Below are 26205 nucleotides of genomic sequence, written 5' to 3' on the forward strand. Positions count from 1 at the left end.
AGGCCAGTGGCTACAGCTCCGATTGGACCCCTAGCCTGGGAACCTCCATATGCCGCGGGAGCGGCCCAAGACATAGCAACAACAACAACAACAACAACAACAACAAAAAAAAAGAAAATACTCTGAGTTGAATAAAAGTGAAAATAAGGGAATTCTCTTATGGCACAGCGGGTTAAGTATCCCCTGCTGTCACTGGAGTGGCTCGGGTCACTGCTATGGCTCAGGTTCAATTCCTGGCCCAGGAACTTCCACACACTGAGGGCACAGCCAAAAAAACAATACAAAAAAAAAAAAATTGTGGGATGAATTTAAGCAGTTCTAAAAGGGAAATTTATAGCTACAAATGCCTACGTTAGACAGGAAGAACTATTTTCATACATCAGTAACTTAAGCTTCCACTTTAAGGAATTAAAGAATTAGATAAAAGCAAAGAAAATCGAAAGCATGCAAAAGTTTAGAATAGAAATCCATAAACAAAATAGAGAAAAAAAATCAATGAAACCAAGTTGATTCTTTGAAAAGAGCAACAAAAACACCAAACATTTTAGCTAGACCAACCAAGAAAAAAATAGACAAGACACAAATTACCAAAATAATGAATGTATGAGGGGACATCACTATCATCCTATAGAAATTTAAAACATTAAATAGGAATATCATGAACAAATTGTAGAATTTAGAAGAAAACTAGGAAGATGCAAGTTAGCAAGCTGATACAAGAAGAAAGAGAAAAATAGAACAGACTTATAACAAGAAAATTAAATCAATTAGAGTTTAAAATCCTCTCACTTCAACTCCACTCCTATGTGTGTACCTAAGAAAAAGGAAAAAAATATATCCACACAAAAACTTATACGCCAATATTCATAACAGCATCATTCATAATCGTCAAAAGGAGAAGACAACCCAAAAGTGCATCAATTGATAAATGAACAAACAAAATGCGGCAAATCGATGGATCCATACAAAGAACTATTATAACAAGCATGAAAAAGGAATAAAGCATGGACACCTGCTATAACATGGACAAAACTTTAAAGCATAATGTTAAATGAATCCCATTCATAATAGCATCAAAAGAATAAAATATTTAGCAATAAATTTAACAGAAGAAGTGCCAGCCTCATACATGAAACACTGCTGAGACAAAGTGAAGAACACCTAAATAAATAAAGTTATTTCATGTTCATAGATTAGAAGACATTATTGCTAAGATAATAATTCCCACCAAACTGAACTACAGATTTAATACAATTCTATTCAAAATTCTATCAGGAGTTCCCATGTGGTGCAGCAGCAGGTTAAGGATCCAGCATTATCACCACAGTGGCCCATGTCGCTGCTGTGGCACAAATTTGATCCCTGGCCCAGGAACTTCCACATGCCATAAGTGCAGCCAACAACAACAACAACAAAAATTCTATGAGAATTTTTCGTTCATATGAATAAGCTGATGCTGAAACATTTTATGAAAATTCAAAGGAATCAAAATTGTCAAAACCATTTTGAAAAAATGCAAATAAAGGGAGAAAACTTACACTATCTAATTTCAAAACTTATTATAAAGTTACAATAATCAAGACAATACAGTACTGTTATAGAACAGGCAGAACAACAGAAGATGTTACAAGTCCAGAAATAAAGCATTACATTCCAATCAATTTTTTCAGCAACAGTACCAATATACCTCAATGCAAAAAGGGTAGTCTTTTCAACAAATGTGCCGAGACTATTAGATAGTCATGTGCCAAAATATAAATTTAGACTGTTACTTCACTTTATACACAAAAATTAACTGAAAATGGGTTACAGACCTAAATGTAAGACTAAAACTTCTAGAAAAGAGCATAGGAGAAAATTTCCTTGACTTTAGATTAATCAAAGAGTTGTTAGGACAATAAAAGTATGATTCAAAAAAGATTGGTACATTATAATTTATCAAAACTAAAACTTTTGGGAGTTCCCTGTTGTGGTGCAGCAGAAACAAATCCAACTAGGAACCATGAGGTGGTGGGTTCAACCCCTGGCCCCGCTCAGTAGGTTAAGGATCCAGCATTGTCATAAGCTGTGGTGTAGGTTGCAGATGTGGCTCAGATCTAGCGCTGCTGTCGCTGTGGTGTAGGCTGGCAGCTACAGCTCTGATTAGACCCCTAGCCTGGGAACCTCCATATGCCATGGGTACGGCCCTGAAAACACAAAAAGTCAAAAGTCAAAAAAGTCAAAAAAAAAAAAACCAAAAAACAAAAAACAAAAACCTAAAACTTTTGAGAGCCCAGAAATAAACTCATTCACTCATGGTCAATGAATCCACCACAAAGGAGGCAAAAATACACAATGAGGAAAAGACAGTCTCTTCAATAAGTGGGACTGAAAAACTGGACAGCTACACGTTAAAAAAAAATGATATTAGAACGTTTTCTCATACAACATACAAAACTAAACTCGAAATGGATTAAAGACTTAAATATAAGACTAGAAGCCACAAAACTCCTAGAATAATACACAGATGGAACTTTTTTTTTGGCTTTTTTGCCATTTCTTGGGCCACTCCCGTGGCATATGGAGATTCCCAGGCTAGGGGTCCAATCAGAGCTGCAGCCACCGACCTACGCCAGAGCCAGAGCAACATGGGATCCGAGCCGCGTCTGCAACCTACACCACAGCTCACGGCAACGCCGGATCCTTAACCCACTGAGCAAGGACAGGGATTGAACCCACAAATCAGGGTTCCTAGTCAGATTCATTAACCACTGAGCCACGATGGGAACTCCACAGATGGAACATTCTTGGACACAAATCATAGCAATATTTTTTTGGATCTGTTTCCTAAGGCAAAGGAAACAAAAGTGAAAATAAACAAATGGGACCTAACTGAACTAAAAAGCTTTAGAACAGCAAAAGAAATCATCAATAAAATAAAACAAAAAAAAAGCCTACTGAAGTAGGAGAAAACATTTGCAAATGATATGACTGATAAGGTATTAATATCCAAAATGCATAAACAGTTCATACAACTCAACATCAAAAAAAAAAAAAAGTCAACCCAATTTAAAAATGGGCAGAAGATCCAAACAGACATTTTTCCAAAGAAGACATACAGATGGCCATCTGCCACGTGAGAAGATGTTCAACATCAAAACCACAATATCTCACACCTGTCAGAACAGTTATCATCAAAAAGATTACAAATGTTGGCGAAGATAGGAAGAAAAGGGAACCATTGCACACTGTTGGTGGAAAAGTAAATTGGTAGAGACACCGAGGAAAACAGTATGGAAGTTCCTCAAAGAACTAAAAAGAGAACTACCACACAATCCAGCCGTTCCACTACCGGGTATATAACCGAAAGAAACAGTAACACTGATTCAAAAAGATACATGCACTCCAATGTTCAGAGTAGCTTTATTTACAATAGGCAAGATACAGAAGCAACTTAAGTGTCCATCAACAACAGATGAATGGATAAAGAAGACATGCATACACGCAATACTACTCAGCCATAGGAAAGAAGAAAATTTTGCTATACATGGATGGACTCGGAGAGTACTGTGCTTAGTGAAATAAGTTAGAAAGAGAAAGACAAATACTATCTGATATCACTTGTAAGTGTAATCTAAAAACTAAAACAAACCAGTGAATATTTTTTAAAAAAACAGACTCACAGATATAAAGAATTAACAGTTAAAAGTAGGGAGAAGAAAGAAGGAAGGATCAAAACAGGGGTAGGGGATTAAGAGGTACAAGGAGTTCCCTTCTGGCAGGGCAGGTTAAAGACCTGGTATTTTCACTAGAGGCTCGGGTCACCGCTGTGACTCAGGTACAAACCCTGGCTGAGGAACTTCCACATGCCATGGGCGCAGTCGAAGAAAAAAAAAGAGGTACAAACTACTATGTATAAAATAAACAAGCTACCAGAGTATCCATTGTGGCTCAGCATGTTAAGAACCCAGTGCTGTTTCTGTGAGGATGCAGGTTCGATACCTGGTCTCATTTAGCGGCCTAAGGATCTGGCATTGCCATTAGGTCACAGATGTAGCTCAGATCTGGCGCTGCTATAGCTGTGGCATAGGCCTACAGCTGTAGCTCTAATTCAGTCCCTAGCTTAGGAACTTCCATATGCCACAAGTGCAACCAAAAGAAGAAAAAAGAAAACAAGATACCAGGATATAATGTACAGCACAAGGAATATAGCCAATATCCTATAATAACTATGAATAGAGTAAAACCTATTATGTTGTATACCTGAAAATCGTTAATCATTATGTTGTATACCTGAAACTTAAATAATGCTGTAAATCAACTATACCATTAAAAATCTATATATATTATATGAAGAAAACTCTTTGTTGTGTAAGATAAATAAACCCTTTTCTTGTTTAAGATAATTTGGTGAGCTGTGTTGGTGGTGGTGGTGGTTATTTATAGCTAAATAACTTTCAAAGACTATATGTACTTATTTCCATGTAAAGAAACTAAGTATAACTCTTATGATATTACCAAATCAGTATCTCTCACCTGCCTACCACACTGCTTAAAATAGTCCCAAAATATTTTCCAAGACTAGCTTGACTTCTCTTAAAACTGCCAGGGTTTTTCTTCCTCTTCTTTTGTCTCTCATTTCACAAAGTGTCTTCCAGCAGCAGTTATAATAAGGAATTCCCAAATTCAAAAGCAACAGAATGAACTGCTAATTTTTACTTAGTGTTTAAAATCGATGATCTGACTTCTATATCCCTTTTTAGCCTTTGGTATGTGTTAATCTTCAAAAGTGTCTTTCAAAATTTCTACAAAGCAATATTCTTCTTGCTTAACAATGCTACATTTTTCTATAAGCATAGACTCCCAGCTACATAGAAACACTGTATTTAGCAAACAGCTGAATACTACATCAACTTGACTTGGCCTTTTATCCTAAAGATCTGCATTAGCGTTGCTGTGGCTCTGGCGTAGGCCGGTGGCTACAGCTCCGATTCAACCCCTAGCCTGGGAACCTCCATATGCCGCGGGAGCGGCCCAAGAAATAGCAACAACAGCAACAACAACAACAACAGACAAAAAGACAAAAGACAAAAAAAAAAAAAAAAAAAAAAAAAAAAGATCTGCATTAGGTCATAAGCAGAAGCCACCTTCATCAAACTCAGCCAAGTTTGCAGAGTAATGAAAAATTAAGCAACAAAGTCAATCAGCAGGAATCATTATTACTACAAACTTTTCTACTACTATTTCTAAGTCAGTTTGCAATATCTCTCAAAAGATCAGCTATCTTCAGTTAACTAAAATAGGTCATAAAAAATAAATTCCTGGGAATTCCCACTGTGAGTTAAGAATTCAACTGCAGGAGTTCCCGTCGTGGCGCAGTGGTTAACGAATCCGACTAGGAACCATGAGGTTGCGGGTTCGGTCCCTGCCCTTGCTCAGTGGGTTAACGATCCGGCGTTGCCGTGAGCTGTGGTGTAGGTTGCAGACTCGGCTCAGATCCTCCATTGCTGTGGCTCTGGCGTAGGCTGGCAACTACAGCTCCGATTAGACCCCTAGCCTGGGAACCTCCATATGCCGCGGGAGCGGCCCAAGAAATGGCAAAAAAAAAAAGAATTCAACTGCAGTGGCTCGGGTGGATGCAAAGATGCAGGTTCCGTCCCTGGCCTGGTACAGGTGTTAGCACAGCTATAGATCAGATTCAGTCCCTGGCCTGCGAACTTCCATATGCCATGGGTGCAGTCTTTAAAATAAAAAAATTTAAATTTAAATTAAAAAATAATAAATTCCTTATGTAGATCCTTTGGTAAGATCCTTCTGTAAGATCCTCATATGACTCACTGGCTACACAGTCTGAGAAATTACGTCTACAATTGTTAAAGAAGGGAAAATAGTGATGGCACAATCACTTAGCTTTTTTCTAAAAAGCTATATGCAACAGGAGAATTAAAACATGTCAACCGACAACTATCACAGTTTCAGTACAAAATAAATTAGAAAATATTGTTAAAAATGATAATGAACTCATCATAGCAGCATTATTTATAATAACCAAGACATGAGGCAACCTAAGTGTCATCAACAAATGAATGGATAAAGAATTCGTTCCCACGGGGCGGGGAGCGGAAACGAACCAACTAGGAACCATGAAGTTCCAGGTTTGATCCCTGGCCTTGCTCAGTGGGTTAAGGATCTGGCATTGCCATGAGCTGTGGTGTAGGTCGCAGACTCAACTCGGATATGATGTTGCTGTGGCTGTGGTGTAGACAGGCAGCTGTAACTCTGATTGGACCCCTAGCCTGGCCTGGGAACCTCCATAAGCCGCAGGTGCAGCCAAAAGAATAAAAAAGTAAAAGAAAAAAAGAAAAAACTTGAAACTTACCTTACTACAAATTAGAAAACAAAGGCATTTAATAAAATACAAAATACTCCAGAAAGACTACCAAACCTTGAAAAAATCTTCAAGCTGTTTACTGTTATAAAGAGCAGGAATATTGGCAGAGAACTGTAGCAGGTCTTCAGCACACTGTCTCCTCTCTTCAATAACAGTTTCGTCGAATCGTCCTAGAATTAAATAAGAATCAGACACTTAAGGAGACAGATCAAGCACTGGTTTATGACAATCTAGGTTCACAATTTAGAAAGCAGAAGGCCTATCCCTGCCTATTTGCACATCATGCACATCATGCAATCTTTTGGCGTCAAATCTAGTCTTTACAACTGGAAATCTGCAGTGCTCCCATCAGAAAAGAAAATAACGTTTCTGCTCAAATAAGAAGCAGAGGTGTCAACTAGTAAATAAATAGTGCAGTCATAATCTAAAGCCTGTCAATACAAAAAACTTATCATTTAAGAAGCTAGTAATTTGAAAGTAAAGTTGAAAAGAGAATTATAAAGAACTCAAATGGTTTTCTATGGTAATTTAATACTCTAATTACTCATGTAATTTTCCCTTTCCCACTCTTTTTTGATTTATAAAGGAGCTGAAGAGAGGAAATTATGAGAACATCTGTATATCAGTAGGTCAAAAACCTCAGCTTGAAGCAAAAAGCTTTCAAGCCAAATTCCATGTGTGATGCTGTCAGCGTACATGAAAGCATACTTGCAAGAAAAAAAAGAGAACACACGCAGCACCAGTGAGCTCTGATTTAGAAGGTGATCGAAAAGTGGTTTTCATTGAATTTTTTAATGATATATACAATTTGAATGCTGGTAAGACATTTTCAAATATGATTACTTTGTACTGCACTCAGATCACATTTCTGGTTGCCATCTGTCACATGCCATGTATCATACTGATTGCAACTTAGGTTTAAAAAAATAAAAAAATGAAGAGAGGAGCATTTCCCATACTCAAACATTATAAATGGCTTTTCAAATGTCAATAGAAAATAAAGGCATAAAGAGATTCCTAGGTATATTACCCAAGGCAAGAATTTGAAACCAAAACACTTGAATACCTCAGCTCAATATGTTTCATGCTTATGGTGAAATGTCTACGTCATGGTAACTAAAAGAAACAGTTTTATTCTTTTTTTTTTTTTTTTTTTTTGGTCTTTTTGCTATTTCTTTGGGCCCCTCCCGCGGCATATGGAGATTCCCAGGCTAGGAGTCTAATCGGAGCTGTAGTCACTGGCCTACGCCAGAGCCACAGCAACGCGGGATCCAAGCCGCATCTGCAACCTACACCACAGCTCACGGCAACGCCGGATCGTTAACCCACTGAGCAAGGGCAGGGACCGAACCCGAAACCTCATGGTTCCTAGTCGGATTCGTTAACCACTGTGCCACGACGGGAACTCCAGAAACAGTTTTAGAATTAGACCTGGGTCCAAACTATTTACTCTATCATTCACTAGCTATAAAATCTTGGGCAGATTATTTCCTAATTATAAAATGGAGAAAATGTACAATGTACTTGAACAGTTCTGTACAGCACACAGTAAATAAGCACTTAATAAAGAATCACAGTGTCTTTGAATCTTCAGGTACCATTACAGTGTCCAGCATACAGAACATGCTAATACATTTTTGTTGACTGTATTAGGAGTGAATAATAAAAACTTGGGAAAACTTTCTAATACAAAGAACAATCTTATAGTGGAACATTCTATTCTAAAAGAGAGTCATCATTAGTAAGAAATTTTAACAGTGGGTCCAGAGCAACTCCCTATACTTAATGGATAGGTTATAACAATCCCACAAAATTCCATGCATTATGTCCACAGGTACATTTTTCTAGGGAGAAAATCTGTAACTTGTATCAGCATCCTCAAAAAGTCCAGGACCCAGTAAAGGATAGCAGGCAGGTGGCAATCAATCAGAAGATTTTTTTTTTTTTTTGTCTTTTTTAGGACCGCACCTGCAGCACATGGGGTTCCCCAGTAAGAGTTGAATTAGAGCTACAGCAGCTGGTCTATGCCACAGCAATGCCAGATCCAAGCCACATCTGCGACCTACACCACAGCTCATGGCAATGCCGGATCCTTAACCCACTGAGCAAGGCCAGGGATCGAACCTGCATCCTTATGAATACTAGTCAGATTGGTTTCCGCTGAGCCACAACGGGAACTCCAATCAGAGGATTCTTAGAATCCAGTATGTTACTTTATTTATTCTAGGCTGGATTGGCTGCCAGTTGCCATCCCAATATTTGTTCTCACCTTCTTTCTAAGTAAAATGACACCAATTTCTAACCAGGTATGTGGTGGCCCAGGGGTGATGGGGAAAAAAAAAAAAAAAGATTATCATTTCCAGGTTGCCTTTCAGTTACATGTAGACATGGACTAAATTCTGACTAATAACATATAAACAGAAGTTATTTTGCAGCTTCCCAGAAGTCTCTTTAAGAGACCAGTGATAGGAGTTCCCATCATGGCGCAGTGGTTAACGAATTCGACTAGGAACCATGAGGTTTCGGGTTCGGTCCCTGCCCTTGCTCAGTGGGTTAACGATCCGGCGTTGCCGTGAGCTGTGGTGTAGGTTGCAGACGCGGCTCGGATCCTGTGTTGCTGTGGCTCTGGCGTAGGCTGGCAGCTACAGCTCTGATTAGAACCCTAGCCTGGGAACCTCCATATGCCGTGGGAGCAGCCCAAGAAATAGCAAAAAGACAAAAAAAAAAAAAAAAAAAAAGAGAGAGACCAGTGATAGACACCCTCGCTCTCCCCCGTTCTTCTACCTCCCTTTTCCCTTCCAGGAAAGACCAGGACATGGGAGGTTACAAATGACAGGGCAACAAGGCAAGAGCTTGGACTCGGGATTACTGAGGAGCTGCCCTACCTGAGGCTTCCTCCAGATCATATGCTGTGAGAAAGAAAGTAACAAACACCTGGTTTTAAGTTTTGTCACAAATAACCAAATCTAACATAATCCATTATACTAAATGTATTTTTCTTTTAGTTACCAGTTCATGTGCAATAATTAAGTTAAATTAAATTCTCCCAATGATAAAAACACACCTAAAATGACACTGCTAGCTTGCCTAGCAATAATAAATATCATCTGAAAAGAAACTTTCAAGAGCCCTAACATGTAGAGCAAATTCTTTAGCCTGAAAACCATCTAAGATAATCAATCCTGGGGAAAAACTATCGGCCAAATAGGTTAAAATGATAGCTAACTATCCATTATTCCTTCTTTTGCCTAAATAAGAAATTAAGTATTCATTGGTGCTTATGATTACTGTCCAACATATTTATTCTTTAAACAAAAAAGTAAACTATAATGTCTATAAATTAACATTGGTAATTTTGTGAGCATCTGTAATCTTGGAACAGAAATCCAGAAAATGCACATATTATGTTATGCTTCATCCCATAAGATCAGCTGTTATTATCTTTAAATGAATTAAAACTATTTGTTGAGAAATTCTAACAAAAAACTTTCTAATACTTGATGAAATCCTAAAAACTCTTACTTACTAGCTCATACCAACACATAAAAATGTGGCTGCTTTAATCCTAGTGTGATCAATGATTCACCCCACTCCCTATTAAACTGTATTAAAATGCTTCTGCAATGAGTAGGTCAACTTCTAAACAGAACAAATACGTCAAAAGTGCATCTCTGTCATATTTCTATTGATCTGTGCATTTTTATTCCACTAAACTTGGACAAGCAGAGATGAATTAGAGCATTTTCAAAGTGGAATACAACTAAAAATAAAGGCTAATGCATTAAAAGGTTCAATTACACTGAATCCTCTCATCAGAACAAATATGATGAAAGAACATATTCAATTCTTTGTTCCTAAGATATTTCAGAATAACAACAACAACAACACACCATAATATTGGTGGCACAGACAAAGAGAAGCAGATGAATTTTAATGCAATAACTACCGGCCCTTATATATATATATAAAACAAAGCCACCTAATCTGAAAATTAAATTAAAAAGTAATGAGATTCAACAGTAGTCCTACTGACCAGTAATCCTGGTCGACAACACCCTAGTTGCTATTTTCAAGTTATTAACCTTTAATAACATCAAAACTTTATTTAAAAGGCAACAATGAGAAAGCATAAACGGGTGCTTCTTTTATCACTGCTTTAAATTTCCACTCACATGGTCAATGTTTATTTTCCTGTGAACAGAGTCCCTGGTGACCTAGCGGTTAGGGATCCAGAGCTGTCGCTGCTGTGGCTCCAGCTGGATCCTTGGCCTGGGAACTTCTACATGCCATAGGCATGGGGGGAAAAAAATGTAAAACAAATGTTTCCTGAGGTTTATTATCTGTCAGGAGCTGCTTTTCCCTTTCTCACAGGAAATCACAGTGTGACATAAGATATAACAAACAATCTAAAAACAATGATCTAATTATGGGGAAACAATCAGACACATCAAGACTGTGAAACCTACAGCACAACTGTCTCACACTCCTTAAAAATTTCAATGCTATAAAAGACCAAAAACATGCATAAGGAATACTCTAGATTAAAGAAACAAACCTAAAGGAGTTCCCTGGTGGCTCAGCGGGTTAAAGACCCAGGACTGTCACTACTAAGGCTCAGGGTGCTGCTGTGGCATGGGTTGGATCCCTGGCCCAGGAAATTCTGCATGCTGCAGGCAGGCATGGCTAAAAACAAAAACAAATAAAAATAAAAATAAACTTCGAGGCATGATCCTGGATCAAAACTTTAAAAAAAAAAATCTTTAAAAAGGCCATTTTTAGAGTAACTGGAGAAGTATGAATATGTACTGCATATGTGACAAAATATCGATGTTAACTTTCTTGAGTGTGCTATGGTATTCTGATTATAGAGGAAACATGGGAAGTAGGGATGAAATGTCACAGTATCTGCAACTTATTCTCAAATTGTTCAGAGGAAAAAAATGATATGCACACAGATACAGGAAAATGTGGCCAAACGCTCATTAGTGAACTTGGGCAAAAGGTATAAAAGTGTTCACTACACTCTTCTTGAGGGTTCTTCTGTAAATTTGAAAATTCCACAAATTTTTAAAACTGGAGAAAAATTAAATGACCCAAGTGTCATACTGACAAAATGTAGAACTACATGGGAAAAACAACAAACTTGGCTAAAGGAAACAGAACTTCCTAGAAGAGACAGCTTAAAGTCTGAAAGCCTAACTAGAACTTTCGAAGTGGAGCAGTGCAACACTAAAGAAGGAGACACGAGAGAGTGTGGTACCTGAGACGAGTGGCAGACTGAGCCACAGGTGGGAGCCAACAACAGCCGACGTGAGCTACACACATTCCGGTACGATCCGCAGAACAGAAGTTATAAGCCTATCTCACTAATAACAAAACAGGTTCAGATGTTAATTTATACAAGATCACACCACTAGTAAACAGTGGAGAGAGGATTTGGGCCTACCTCTGTCTGATTCCAAAAGGCATGTTTTCACTGTGACACTAGCACAGTAACTACACAGCCGATGGTTCCGTAAATTAGAATAGGACTCTCTACTGCTGCTGAGGCTTATATACTCAAACTGTGAGAACAGCTAAAAAGACAGATGATTAACCAACAGTTCCTCCCACAAAACCACAGCTGTTGTCTGCAGGGTTCACTGCAGTTGTAAGTATTACAAATAGACTGTACCATTTACGGAAAGAGATAAATTGCTTTCTTACTAAGATTAATAAGAAACTTTCACTCTTGATACATAAGGATGTGGAGAAAAGCTGAAGATAATCCATTAGCAACAGACAATAACAGCTAAAAAATTTCGAACAATTTAGAAGCCATTTCCTTTCACTCAGTCACAAGCTTATTGTTTAAGAGTCTGGGCTGTACATTTCCTAACATTAAAGTTACAGCTATTGGAGTGCAGTTAACTTCCATAGTACAGAAGATATAAGGGAAAAGGTAAAAATATGCTCTCATCCACACTATCATAGGTTACACATATTAGGTATGTCTTGACCTCACACCTCACACAAATCCTTAAACACAGATAAGGAGTTCCCATTGTGGCTCAGCAGGTTACAAACCCAACTAGTATCCATGAGAATGCAGGTTCAATCCCTGGCCTCACTCAGTGGGCTAAGGATCCAGGGTTATTGTGAACTGTCGTATAGGTCGCAGACGTAGCTCGGACGCCGTGTTGCTATGGTTATGCCATAGGCCAGCAGCTGCAGCTCAGATTCAACCCCTAGCCTAAGAACTTCCACATGCCTCAGGTGAGGCCCTAAAAATAAAAAATAAAAATAAAAAATTTTGTTTAGCAAAGGCTATCATAAACAATTCTAAAATGTGTGTGTGTGTGTGTGTATTTATTAAAATATATGTGACTCAGAGGTAACAAACCTGACTAGTATCCATGGGGACATGGGTTAGATCTCTGGCCTCACTCAGTGGGTTAAGGATCTGGTGTTGCCATGAGCTGTGGTGTAGGCTGCAGACATGGCTCAGATCCCTCATAGCTGTGGCTGTGTTGCAGGCCGGCAGCTACAGCTCTGATTCAACCCCTAGCCTGGGAACCTCCATATGCCATTGGTGAGGCCCTAAAAAGACAAAAAAAAGATATGCAGTTTATATATGCATTTATGCACATTTTTCTACAAATGGAACTATATATAATGTAAGCACTGCACATACATATGTACATTAGCACAGTTTTCCAACTCTAGCTGTTGAAAAGTCTAGAAGCAAACTACAAGCTTATCTACCGCCCAAATAGAAGTCTCAGTGGCAGCCAGAGTCTAGCCAGAAGATAGAATTCACACAGCAATTTAAACAAGGAAAGTCTTATAAAGAATCATTAACTATTTACACAGGATTAACTACTAAGAGGGGATAAAAGTAAATTCCAAGGAATAGCCTAGAGTAGGAGGGAGGAAACCAAGGGCAGTACTTGCAAGAGACTAAAAAAAACTGGGGGAGTTCCCACCATTGCTCAGTGGTTAACGAATCTGACTAGGAACCATGAAGTTGCAGGTTCGATCCCTTGCCTTGCTCCGTGGGTTGAGGATCCGGCGTCACCTCGAGCTGTGGTGTAGGTCGCAGATGCGGCTCGGATCCCACGTTGCTGTGGCTCTGGCATAGGCCTGCAGCTACAGCTCTGATTCGACCCCTAGCCCAAGAACCTCCGTATGCCGAGGGAGCAGCCCAAGAAGTGGCAAAAAGACAAAAAAATAAAAATAAATAAAAAAGAAAAACTGGGACAATTTGAGCATCAAAATAATTAAGTACCTTAATGAATTCTAAACTACTAGGGGAAAAAAATAGACATGTGAGTCCAAATAAATAATGACTAGATGGATAAATATACAAACAGTTATATAGAGACACATACAAATATACAGATGTATAGACAGATACATAGATTCAAGTAAAAAAAAAGGCATGCATACAAGATACTGAGATGCATAAAGGGAGAAGGAAAAATAATTGCTAATGCAGAAGGGGTGCTGGAATTGGAAAATCATTACTTTGCAGCCATCATACAAACACTGGTTTACACAAGACTCAATGGATACTAAAGCTAAAGGGCAATTTTGTAGAAGAGGATATTTCCATGATCTTAAAAATTTCAGAATGAAGCCAGGCAGCCGGGCAGACAAACATACGACAGTATGCGGTAGTCTGAAAAACAGCCCCGAAGATACCAGGTCCTAATGCCTGGAACCTGTGAATGATACTTTATTTGGACAAAGAGTCTTTGCAGATATGATTAGGGATCTTGAGATGTAGAGATCATCCTGGATTATCAGGGTGGGCACTAAATGCCATCACAAATGCTCTTGTAAGACAGGGGCCAGGAGATTTCGCCCACAGAAGGCAATACGAAGATGACAGAGACAGAGGTGTGAAGATGAGGGCCTTGAAGACTGCAGTGATGCTGCCACAAGCCAAGAAATAGGCCCAGTCACCAAAAACTAAAGAGGCAAGGACCATCTTCTTCCCTAGAGGCTCTAGGCCCTGCTGACACCTTCACTTCAGCGCCAAAGATACTGATTTCAGACTTCTGGGCCCCAAAACCATAAGAAAATAAAGCTGCATTGTTCTAAGCCACTACAAAAACAATTCTTTCTTTAAAGTCTCTCACATTTTACTAAAAGCAGCAAGAAGAAACCAAACCATACTTATTAAACACTGGGCTGCAAATCTCCTTAGCTCCTTACCCTCTTCCTTTGCTACATTTTCTACTTTCCTTATAACAGCATGCAACTCTGTTGCTAAACATTCAGCAACTCCACAAGAAGAATCTACCCCTTCCTCCAGTTTTTAGTAACACTTACCTAATTTTCCTGCAAATTCTCACCTGCAGTCTTAAGACCATGAGGCTTCTATTAATAGCTTCTTCAAGACACTCTAGGCTCTCACTTACACTCTCCTCAAAACAAGGCCACTCTCCACAATTTTTAATTTTTGTTACAAGCCCACCTTCTTCCAGGTTAAAAAAAAAAAAGTCTGTTAAGGAGCTCCTGTTGTGGCGCCATGGAAATGAATCCAACTAGGAACCATGAGGTTGCAGGTTTGATCCCTGCCCTTGCTCAGTGGGTTAAGGATCCGGCGTTGCCGTGATCTGTGGTGTAGGTCGCAGATGCAGCTCAGATCCCAAGTTGCTGCGGCTGTGGTGTAGGCCTGCAGCTATAGCTCTGATTAGACCCCTAGCCTGGGAACCTCCATATGCCATGGGTGTGGCCCTAAAAAAAAAAAAAAAAAAAAAAAAAACTCAGATAAAATAGTCCTTTTTCGGTTAACACTATCATATCTTCATTTGCCTATCCAGGCTCCATTCTTCTCCTCTTCCCCTTTTATGCGTTTTTGCTGACACATATCCCTTTACATGTTGTGAGTTCATTAACAAGTTGAAGTAGCTAGTTATTTTTAATGCTTTTTTTCCCTTTAAACTTTGTATTTGTGTTTCACAAACTATTCTAATACAGAGTTGTAATATTCTGATTCTGTCTGCTTATCACCTTACTCCAAGATTTGTGTACTTTTCCCTTTTCATTTCAGGTAAAAGAACCTTTTCAACATGTCATCTCACTCTCCCCAAGCCTACAGAGTTTCTACTGAGAGATCTGATGACAGTCTAATGGGAGTGCCTTTGTAGATTACTATCATTTTTTCCCTGATGCCTTTAAAATCTTTCCCTATCACTGACTTTTGACAGTGCATCAGCAGGATCACAGGCCCTGCCACCACTGATGCATGGTCCCCTGTGGCTGCAGCTACCACTGAGGCTGGAAGGTTGCTGCTGCTAAGGCATTCTCTGCAGTTGTGGGCTCAAGCTACCATGGCCAGGGGGCTGGTACCACCTCCATTGTTGCCCTGGTTCCACCTCCTCTAAATGTTTCAAATGTGTCATCTCTCCAGCATCCTGTTGTGCTGGGCAGAGGAAACTTTGTTGTGGATGTTTTACTCGCTTTAGACTAAAGGGGAAAGAAGGAATCATCTCCTAATGCCACCATTCTGATGTTACTCTCTAGGAACCTACTGCTTTTTACTGAACAGTCTTTGTTAGCTTTGTTTTTCAATTTTCTTAGCCATATGCCTATAATTCTTTGACTTTTTTTTTTTTTTGGCTTTTTCTTTTTTTCTTCTATACACCCATGGCATATAGAAGTTCCCAGGCTAGGGGTCAAATTGCAGCTGCAGCTGCCAGCCTACACTACAGCCACAGAAACATCAGATCTGAGCCGCGTCTGCGAACTACACTGTAGCTCATAGCAACACCAATCCTTAAACCACTGAGCAAGGTCAGGGATAGAACCCGCATCCTCACTAATACTAGTTGGGTTCATTACCAGTGAACCACGACAGGAACTTCCTACTTTGACTTTTAAAGTTGTTCCAATGTATAAAGGATACTGATGTTAAAATTATTTGAAAACAATAATGCAATATGCTTCAAAAGTCATAAAAGTATGCATAGCCTTTGACCAAGCAATTCTGCTCCCAGGAATTTATCAATTAAAAAAATTGTATATATGTACAACATACAAATAAAAATATTAAGTATGGTGTTATTTATAGCAGCAAAAAAAAACTAAAAATAACATGAGTAAAAGACTGGTTAATAAATCATGGTACATTGGAACACTATGCATCTTTTAAAATTAATAACATAAACTCTTTTTATTGACATGAAAAGACAATAACAATATACCACTGTATGAAAAAGAGGTTACAAAACTACCTACAGCAAGACTCCATTTTTGAAGTTTACATGTATAGGAAGGTAAAGAGGCATAAGCATACTCATGTACACACAAGCATGCACAGACTCTGAAAATCATACTAATGTGTTCTACCATCTAGGAGATGGTATTCAGGTTGAATTTTCATTTTAAGTATTTTTCTGTATCAGCTGAGATATTTACATATACTACTTTTATCATCTGAAAATAAACTAATTTGAAAAATAACGTGCATGTACTTTGACTCTACAACTCCACATGCAGAAATTGATTTTTTTAAAAATAACAGGATGAATATAAACCTGTCTATATATAAGAATAGTTATGGGAGTTCCCGCCATGGTGCAGTGGTTAACGAATTCTACTAGGAACCATGAGGTTGCGGGTTCGGTCCCTGCCCTTGCTCAGTGGGTTAACGGTCCGGCGTTGCCATGAGCTGTGGTGTAGGTTGCAGACGCGGCTCGGATCTTACGTTGCTGTGGCTCTGGCGTAGGCTGGTGGCTACAGCTCCAATTCGACCCCTAGCCTGGGAACCTCCGTATGCCGTGGGAGCAGCCCAAGAAATAGCTAAAAAGACAAAAAAAAAAAAAAGAATAGTTATGGTAAAGTTATAGAAAAAAGACAAGAAATAACATTCTGTACTCTATTGGTCAAGGTCCAGCCAGGGGATTAAAATCATGTCAATTATTTTAACAGAGAATTTAATATAAAAAAGTAAACTGAGGAGTTCCCATTGTGGCTCAGCGGAATGAACCTAACTGGTACCCATGAGGATGTGGATTTGATCCCCAGCCTTGCTCAGTGAGTTAAGGATCCAGCATTGCCATGAGCTGTGGTGGAGGTCACAGATAAGGCTCAGATCTGGTGTGGCTGTGGCTGTGGCTGTGGCCGGTAGCTGCAGACCCCATTCGATCCCTAGCCTGGGAACTTCCATGTACCACAGCTGCAGCCCTAAAAAAAAAAAAGTAAACTGAGTATCTGAAAACTGTTAAGGCAAAAAAGGAACACCAAGACCCCAAAATAACAGAAAAGAACAAGTGCTGGCACGGAGGTCAAGAAACTGAAACCCTTATGCATGGCTAGTAGGAGTGTACCATAACACAGCCACCTCGGAAAACAGTGTGGTGGCTCCTCATAAAATTGCCAGATGGCACAGTAATTCTACTTCTGCGTGTATACTGTAAAGAATTAAAAGCAGGAATTTGAACAGATATGTTGTACAACCATGTTCACAGCAGTATTATTTCTAATATTCAAAATGTAGAAGCACCCAAGTATTCATTGATGGAAGAAAAAATAAATAAAATGGTGTATATACATATAATAGAAAATATTCAGACATACAAAGGAAGGAAATTCTGACCATGATACAACATAGATGAATCTTGGGAACATAATGCCAAGTGAAACAAGCCAGTCACAAAAGAACAAATACTGTATGATTTCACTTATATGAGGTGTCAGTCCCCAGCTGGTTGAACTCACAGATGCAGAACCTGTGGGTACAGAGGGCCAACTATACTAGGCCACTTTATATAAGGGACTTGAGCATCTGTAGATTTTGGTATCCATGGGGTGGGGGACCCCTAGAACCAATCCCCACAGATACTAAGGGACAACTGTATAAAAATAATTCAATGTAATTTTATTTTCCTACAGAATTTTTTTATTTGCTTGATTGGCTAGAGGTGGAGTTGTTCTAATGCAGTTTTTTCATGAAAGGCAGGAGTAAATGCATTCAAGTTAACAAAACCACAGCAAGAACATGAAAAAACAACTTCAATGGAGTTCCCATCATGGCACAGCAGAAACGAATCCAACTAGGAACCAGGAGGTTGCGGGTTCAATCCCTGGCCTTGCTCAGTGGGTTAAGGATCCAGCATTGCCATGATCTGTGGTGTAGGTCGCAGACATGGCTTGGATCTGGCGTTGCTGTGGCTCTTGGCATAGGCCAGCAGCTACATCTCCGATTAGACCCCTAGCCTGGGAACCTCCATACGCCATGAGCATGGCCCTAAAAATACAAAAAAAAAAAAAGAAAAAGAAAAAACAACTTCAAGTGCTTGCTTCATGACAGGAATTATCTTAATAAGGGGCTTCTAACTTCGTGGTATAGTGTTCCAGCGTTCGGTATATATAAATAATCAGCTAATCATCACTTTTTAAAAGTCACAATTTCAAAATAATCACTTACCAAACACTATTCCTTTAGCAAATGGAGGAAACAATTCTGAATGTCGGAATAAGCTTTTATGAATTTGCCATAGTTCTTTGTGTAGTTTCTTAAAGTCACTGTATCTCTTCCATACAATTATCTAAAGAGAGAAGAAAATTACATGTGTTACCTCACACTGAAATCACTTAGGTTCGGGTATCTGAACAACAAATGATCTTAAAGTGCTCAAAATTATCATGCACAGGCAAACAAATACGTTCTAACCAATATGGCTAAGTGTCTGAAATTAAGTAGTAATATTTGCTTTAAAAATATAAAGCAGCAATTTTTCCTCCAACTGTTCTGTTTTGGTTGTTTTTGGTTTTGTTTTCTTTTTTTTTTTTTTTGGCCATGACCACAGCATGAAGAAATTCCAGGGCCGGTGTTCCTATCACGGCACAGCGGAAACGAATCTGACTAGGAATGATGAGGTTGCGGGTTCAATTCCTGGCCTCGCTCAGTGGGTTAAGGATCTGGCGTTGCTGTGAGCTGAGGTGTAGGTCACAGATGTGGCTCAGATCTGGCGTTGCTGTGGCTGTGTCGTAGGCCTGCAGCAACAGCTCCAATTCAACCCCTAGCCTGGGAACTTCCATATGCCGAGGGTGCAGCCCTAAAAAGAAAGAAAAGACCAAAAAAAAAAAAAGAAAAAAAGAAGTTCCAGGGCCAACAATCAAACCCACAGCACAGCAGCGACCCAAGCCATAGCAGTGACAACATCGGATGCCTAACCTGTTCCACCATCAGGGAACTCCTGTTTTGGTTTTTAAGTATCATTTTAAACAAGTACTGTTAACTTCATACGAAAAAAAAATATTCAAGGAGTTCCCATCGTGGCTCTGTAGTTAACGAACCCGACTAGTATTCATGAGGACTTTGGTTTGATCCCTGACTCGCTCAGTGGGTTAAGGATCCAGCATTGCCATGAGCTGTGGTGTAGGTTGCAGACACGGCCCGGATCCCGAGTTGCTGTAGTTGTAGCATAGACGAGCAGCTACAGCTCTGATTTGACCCCTAGTCTGGGAACTTCCATATGCTGCAGGTTTGGACCTAAAAAGACAAAAGACAAAAAAAAAAGAAAAAGCATGTGACACACAGCCTTCATATTACCAATTCAGCCCCTGAGTCTCCACAAAAAAAGTGTAAAACTGAGTTTTAATTTTTATTACAAGGTATACTGGTGTCTTTGCTTCTGAAACACCTAATTATATCACTTCTAACAAACTCAATAATGTAAAGCTAATTAGCAAATCTTAGACCAAACAGGTACCCAAGTGTGATTACTCTCTGCACATAAGAAATTCTTCACAGAGGTCCCGTCATGGCTCAGTGGTTAACGAATCTGACTAGGAACACTGAGGTTGTGGGTTCAATCCCTGGCCTTGCTCAGTGGGTTAAGGATCCAGCGTTGCTGTGAGCTGTGATGTAGGTCACAGACGCAGCTTGGATCTCGAGTTGCTGTGGCTCTGGCATAGACTGGCTGCTACAGCTCCAATTCGACCCCTACCCTGGGAACCTCCATATGCCGCAAGAGCAGCCCAAGAAACGGCAAAAAGACAAATTAATTAATTAATTAATTTAATTTAATAAAAAATTTTTTTTAATTCTTCACTAAGCTCTGTCATACTAACAAGAATCCTACCATGATTAATAAGTGTCTTGCTTTAATATAAGAGACTTGCTTTTAATCCTGGGAGACTTGTCAGACTATAATATGAATTAATTTAAATAAACTGCTTCCTCCTGATTCTTCCTTTTATTCATTTAGTCAACAACAGAAATAGTCATTGATGAAGTTCCCGTTGTGGCCCGACTAGTATCCATGAGGATGCTGAGTCCTTAACCAGTAGGCTGCCAGGGAAATCCTAATACATACAGTTTTTATTTCTCAATCATACTTCAATATTCTGGGATTGGGTGGAGAAATTAATGCCATAGGTTTTTTAAGTTAAATACTCTCTCCAGATATTATTGTTGTATCTCTATACAGGTGGACTTCAATGACATTTGCAGTTAAGATTCATTCACTCTTTCATTTATTCATTTATCTCAACACTCAGCTTAAAAAAATAAAATATGAAAAAGTAGCTGAGGGAAGTTCCCGTCGTGGCTCAGCGGAAATGAATCTGACTAATGAGGACGCAGGTTCCATCCCTGGCCTCACTCAGTGGGTGGTCAGGGATCCGGCATTGCCACGAGCTGTGATGCAGGTCACAGATGGAGCTCAGATCCCACGCTGCTATGGCCATGGTGTAGGCAGGTGGCTACAGCTCCAATTCGACCCCTAGCTAGGGAACATCTAAATGCTGCAGGTATGACCCTAAAAAGCAAAAAGCAAAAAGCAAAAAAAAAAAAAAAGCCATCAAAGCAAATATTTTCATGACCCTATTTTGTACTAGGCACTATGCGGGCACAAAGAATGAAGAAATAAGAAAACACAGCCCTTCCCTTAAAGAGTTCCCTGTCTCAATAAAATAAAATAATTTTTTAAAAAAAGGAACTCAAGTTCCTGCTGTGGCGAAACAGGATCAGTAGCATCTCTACAGCACCAGGACGCAGGTTGGATCCCCACCCCAGCACAGTGGGTAAAATGATTAGGTGTTGTCACAGCTGCAGCGTAGGTCACAACTGAGCCTTGGATCTGATCCCTGGCCTAGGGACCCCATATGCCATGGAGGGGCCAAAAAAAAAGAAAAGAAACAGAAGAAATAAATAACGAATTTTCTGTCAAGTTAGGAAGAATAAGCCTACACAATAACTACACCACAAGACCATGCGATAAACGCTGTCAAAGGCAGTTCAAGGGTATTATGGAAGGAGTATCCACACAAAGTATTGACTTAGGTAAGCATAGTGAGGGGAAGTAGTGACTAGACCAACAAAAATAGAGAGAGAGAGCAGGAGTTCCCGTCGTGGCGCAGTGGTTAACGAATCCGACTAGGAACCATGAGGTTGTGGGTTCGGTCCCTGCCCTTGCTCAGTGGGTTAACGATCCGGCGTTGCCGTGAGCTGTGGTGTAGGTTGAGTTGCTGTGGCTCTGGCGTAGGCCGGTGGCTACAGCTCCGATTCAACCCCTAGCCTGGGAACCTCCATATGCCGCGGGAGCGGCCCAAGAAATAGCAACGACAACAACAACAACAAGACAAAAGACAAAAAAAAAAAAAAAAAAAAAAGAGAGAGAGCAAAGCAGTTGGGAACAAAATATTTAAAAAGAGAGTAAGAAGCTAAACATAACTACAAAAATTTTGGAATTTGCAAGTGAATAAATGGTGGTGCTATTTCCTATGGTGAAGAGCAAAGGAGAAGCTGTTTTGATAAGAATAAAATTCAATTTTAGACATATTTTATTTAGGTGTACGTGAGGCATTTAATTGGAGATGTCCAATAGAATAGACAGGTTTGGAGTTCAACAGCAAGAACAAAGAAGCTGTATTAACGGGGGAGCCAGGAAGAGAGAGGTGGTAATCCCTCGGAGATCACTCAGAGAGGATTTCTCAGCACATGTCACAAGAAGAGGAATCAAACACGTGCATGATGGGTATCAGCCACAAGTAAGGAGGAGGAAACTATATGCAAAGTAAGTGTTTAAGATAAGAGGCGTGGTTGTGCCATGAGACAGGATACTCGGGTAGAAGGGATTTTGTAATGCCCCTTGTAGCTCAGCGGGTTAAGAACCAGAAGAACCTGACTAGTATCCACAGGGATTTGGGTTCAATCCCTGGCCTTACTCAGTGGGTTAAGGATCTGGTACTGCCATGAGCTATGGTGTGTAGGTTATGGATGCGGCTCGGATCCCATGTAGCTGTGGCTTGGTGTAGGCTGGCAGCTGCAGCTCCAATTTGACCCCTAGCCTGGGAACTTCCATATGCCACAGGTGTGGCCCTAAAAAGCAAAAAAAAAAAAAAAAAAAAAAAAAGATTGTATTTTAAATGGAAGGGAACAAGACAAATAGGAGAAAATCAACAGTTTCAATCAAAAAAAAAAAAAAAAGATGAACAAACTAACACTTGAAAGTAAAAGGTCTCAGAAGAGTGACAAGTGATTAAGTGATTTTAATTTTCATATTTTGCTTCTCTGTAGTTTCTAATTTTTTTAAAATATCTTGTTGTCTTGTTTTTGCTTCTTGGGATTTTTTTTTTTTTTTGGTCTTTTTTTTTAGGGCTGTGCCTGCAGCACATCAAAGTTCCCAGGCTAGGGGTCAAATCAAGCTGTAGCTTCTGGCCTAACCACAGCCACGGAAACATGAGATCTGAGCTGCATCTGTAACCTACACCGCAGCTTGCAGCAAAGCTGGATCCTTAACCCACTGAGCAAGGCCAGAGATTGAACCTGCGTCCTCATGGATACTAGTCAGGTTTGTTACCACTAAGCCACAATGGGAACTCAGTTTTTTGGTTTTTTGCTTCAACTATTTTTTCCCCCCTTTTTTGGCTGCTCTGTGGCATACAGAGTTCCTGGGGCAGGGATCGGATCCAACCCACAGCTGTGACCTACACCACAGCTGCAGCAACACAAGATCCGTAACCCACCTTGCTGGGCCAGGGATCAAACCTGCATCCTCCAGAGATGCTGCTAATCCATCACGCCACGGTGGGGACTCCACTTCTATAGTTTCTAATTTTGATACATTAACTTAATTCTGTCATGGGGGAAAACAGTGTTATGTGTACATTTTTAAAATAGATCAAATGATGGTGGTACCATATTGCCAAGGGCTTAAGGGGGAAATGGGTGATGGGACAGTAATCTTACATCAAGTAAATGCAATCCTTAAAGCCATTATAAACTAGACATGAGAGCTATTCAAAAGACTGTAGCTCAAAGAAATAATTAAATCTGCAAATTAAATGTACATTCCAGTTAGAGCCATTTTTAAATAAAGGCAGAGCAACTTAAGAGCAAATGTTAACAATTTAATCACAATAACAACACAGCATACAAACAGTAGATAGTGTCAGGGCAAAAATTAGAACCCGCAGGTGAGAATCTGTGTTTCTTCACCATGCTCTAGCTTATGCACATATTCCTTATCCTCAATACGAGGTCTACAGAAGTGCAACACCCATGAGAAAATATACACCCTCAAAAAGCAAAGGAAACCAAAGCATCCCAAATACATCACTATCCACCGCTTCCTTTTCCTCTTGCCCCTTTTAAGCTTAGACTTTTCTAGAAATCTTCAAAACGGAAAAGTGAACAAAAGCACACTTCCATGACATCAGCAAGTATTGATGTCTGTAACGGGACTACATAAAGTCCTTAAAGATACATACAAAAAAAAAAAAATTTCTCTAATAATCTATTCTTTCCTATCAGAAAAAAAAAACTAGATCTTTTACAAAACCACTCAATTCTATTAACTTTGTCCTTTTTATTCTCATTTAGTATTTAAATTTGCTGGATAATCTTTTCTCAGAGCCAACATCATAACTGTACTACCTGCTTACAGATTTTCTTCCCTCTTCCGAAGAGTCTTTTCTTTCCCTTGACACATTTCTGAATGTGCTCAAATGGTTTTTCTAAAAATATTTTATTTATGAAGTGACTTAAAAGTTAAGAGATCTCTGGAGTTCCCACTGTGGCTCAGTGGGTCAAGAACCCAACTAGTATCTATAAGGATGTAGATTCCATCCCTAGTCTCACTCAGGGGATTAAGGATCCAGTGTTGCCATGAGCTGTGGTGTAGGTCACAGATGCGGCTCAGATCCTGCATTGCTGTGGCTGTGGTGTAAGCCAGCAGCTGCAGCTCCAATTCAACTCCTAGCCTGGGAACCTCCATATGCTGCAGGTGCAACTCTATAAAGCAACAACAACCAAAGTTAGAGATTTCTGATATAAAGAAAGTTCTACTTTGGTTCTCCTTTCCCAAATTTCCCCAGTGAAATTTACTACCTATAGAGAACCAGCACTATAGGTTATTGCTTTTTTTGTTTTTCTGTTTTTTCAGTGGGCGAGGAGGAGGGCACAACCTCTCCATCTCTTTCTCTACCTTCTACAGATGTCCATGCTCCAGAGAATCTACTGAACCAGAGGCCACAGTAACTGCTGCTCTCTCCCCTCAGATTTACCCCTGCTTCTCTTAAGAAATAAAAATTTAGGCATTCTCTTTGTGGCTCAGTGGTTAATGAATCCGACTAGGAACCATAACGTTGCAGGTTTGTTCCCTGGCCTCGCTCAGTGGGTTCAGGATCCGGTGTTGCCGTGAGCTGTGGTGTAGGTCACAGATGCCGCTCAGATCCCAGGTTGCTATGGCTCTGTTGTAGGCTGGCAGCTGTAGCTCCGATTAGACCCCTAGCCTGGGAACCTCCATATGCCGTGGGTGCGGCCCTCAAAAAAACAAAAAGAAAATAAAGATAAAAAGGAAAAAAAAACTATCCTGGATAATTTTTTTAGCTATGCCCACAGCATGCAGAAGGTCCTGGGCCAGAGATCAAACCCATGCCACAGCAGTGACAATGCTGGATCCTTAACCACTAGGCCACCAGGGAATGCTTTATCATGGATAATTTTTTTCTTAATTTCCCCAATACATTATTTTTTTCTACTGTACAGCATGGTGACCCAGTTACACATGCATGTACACATTCTATTTTCACACATTATCATGCTCCATCATAAGTGACTAGACATAGCTCCCAGTGCTACACAGCAGGATCTCATTGCTATCATGGATAATTTTAAATTATTTACTCCATGTGAGTATTTTGGCATCCTTGGGAAGAAAACATAATAGCTATCTGGTGGCACGTGCCAAGGAGGGTGTGTGTGTGGGGGTGAGTGTGTGTGTGAAAGAGACAACAAAACAGCTAAATTTCTCGAGGTTTATAAGGACAGCATATTATTAGACCTTTATTTGCTTAGGCAAACAGTACATCTTCTGATCCTCAATAGCCCTTGTGAAGGATGACTAAATTCTAAAGCAATAACTAAATGAATCAGTTAACAGAGAAAGTGAAAAGAAAGGAAACATTCGAGGTAGTGAATTCCTCTTCTAAATAAGAATTCCAATGTTTAAATGAAATACATGGAAGACTAAAAAATGTTATCATTTCAAGGTTATTCTATACTTCAAGAAGCCAGCTAAACAAGACACTCCTTTTAAAATTTTATACCATTTCTAACAAAGGACCATGCAATCATCTAACTAAAGGACACTTACAAGGGTTTTCTGATGAATGGTTCACCAACAGTTGTTATTATAAAAGAATTTTCCCCAAAAAAGGATTAAGGAAATGGCAGAGAGTATGTTCATGGATAGGTTGGTTCAGGATTCTCCCTGGAAAAGGGGAACATCAAGCTACAAACTACAGCACAGCAATCAGACAATGTATTCAAAGGAAACACACCCCACTTCCAATTCTAACAGAGTTGTAAATTTTCAAAAGCAGAAAATAGCCTG

General features: G+C 39.6%; 1 protein-coding gene across 31 annotated transcripts in view; it reads right to left on the reverse strand.

Moving 5' to 3' along the window:
- RPS6KC1 (ribosomal protein S6 kinase C1) overlaps positions 1 to 26205 on the reverse strand; it is a 375187-nt gene that overhangs the window by 311976 nt on the left and 37006 nt on the right. For 30 of the 31 annotated variants that reach the window (XR_014816532.1, XR_014816531.1, XR_014816533.1 and 27 more), the window contains 2 exons: positions 18789 to 18909; positions 6425 to 6540 (listed from right to left, as the gene is read on the reverse strand). Coding sequence is in view for 13 of the 31 variants with exons in the window: in XM_084978031.1 (XP_084834157.1) it covers positions 6425 to 6540; positions 18789 to 18909 (237 nt within the window). In the remaining 18 variants the exon portion in view is untranslated. Of the gene's footprint in view, positions 1 to 6424; positions 6541 to 18788; positions 18910 to 25965; positions 26083 to 26205 lie in introns of those variants that run through there. The other variant, XM_084978037.1, reaches the window with a different exon arrangement.

Source organism: Sus scrofa, chromosome 9 (assembly GCF_054392235.1).
Source record: "Sus scrofa isolate SSC_HxYL_T2T_F1_AM1 chromosome 9, Sscrofa_HxYL_maternal_Yorkshire_Landrace_v2.0, whole genome shotgun sequence".
Lineage (NCBI taxonomy): Eukaryota > Metazoa > Chordata > Mammalia > Artiodactyla > Suidae > Sus > Sus scrofa.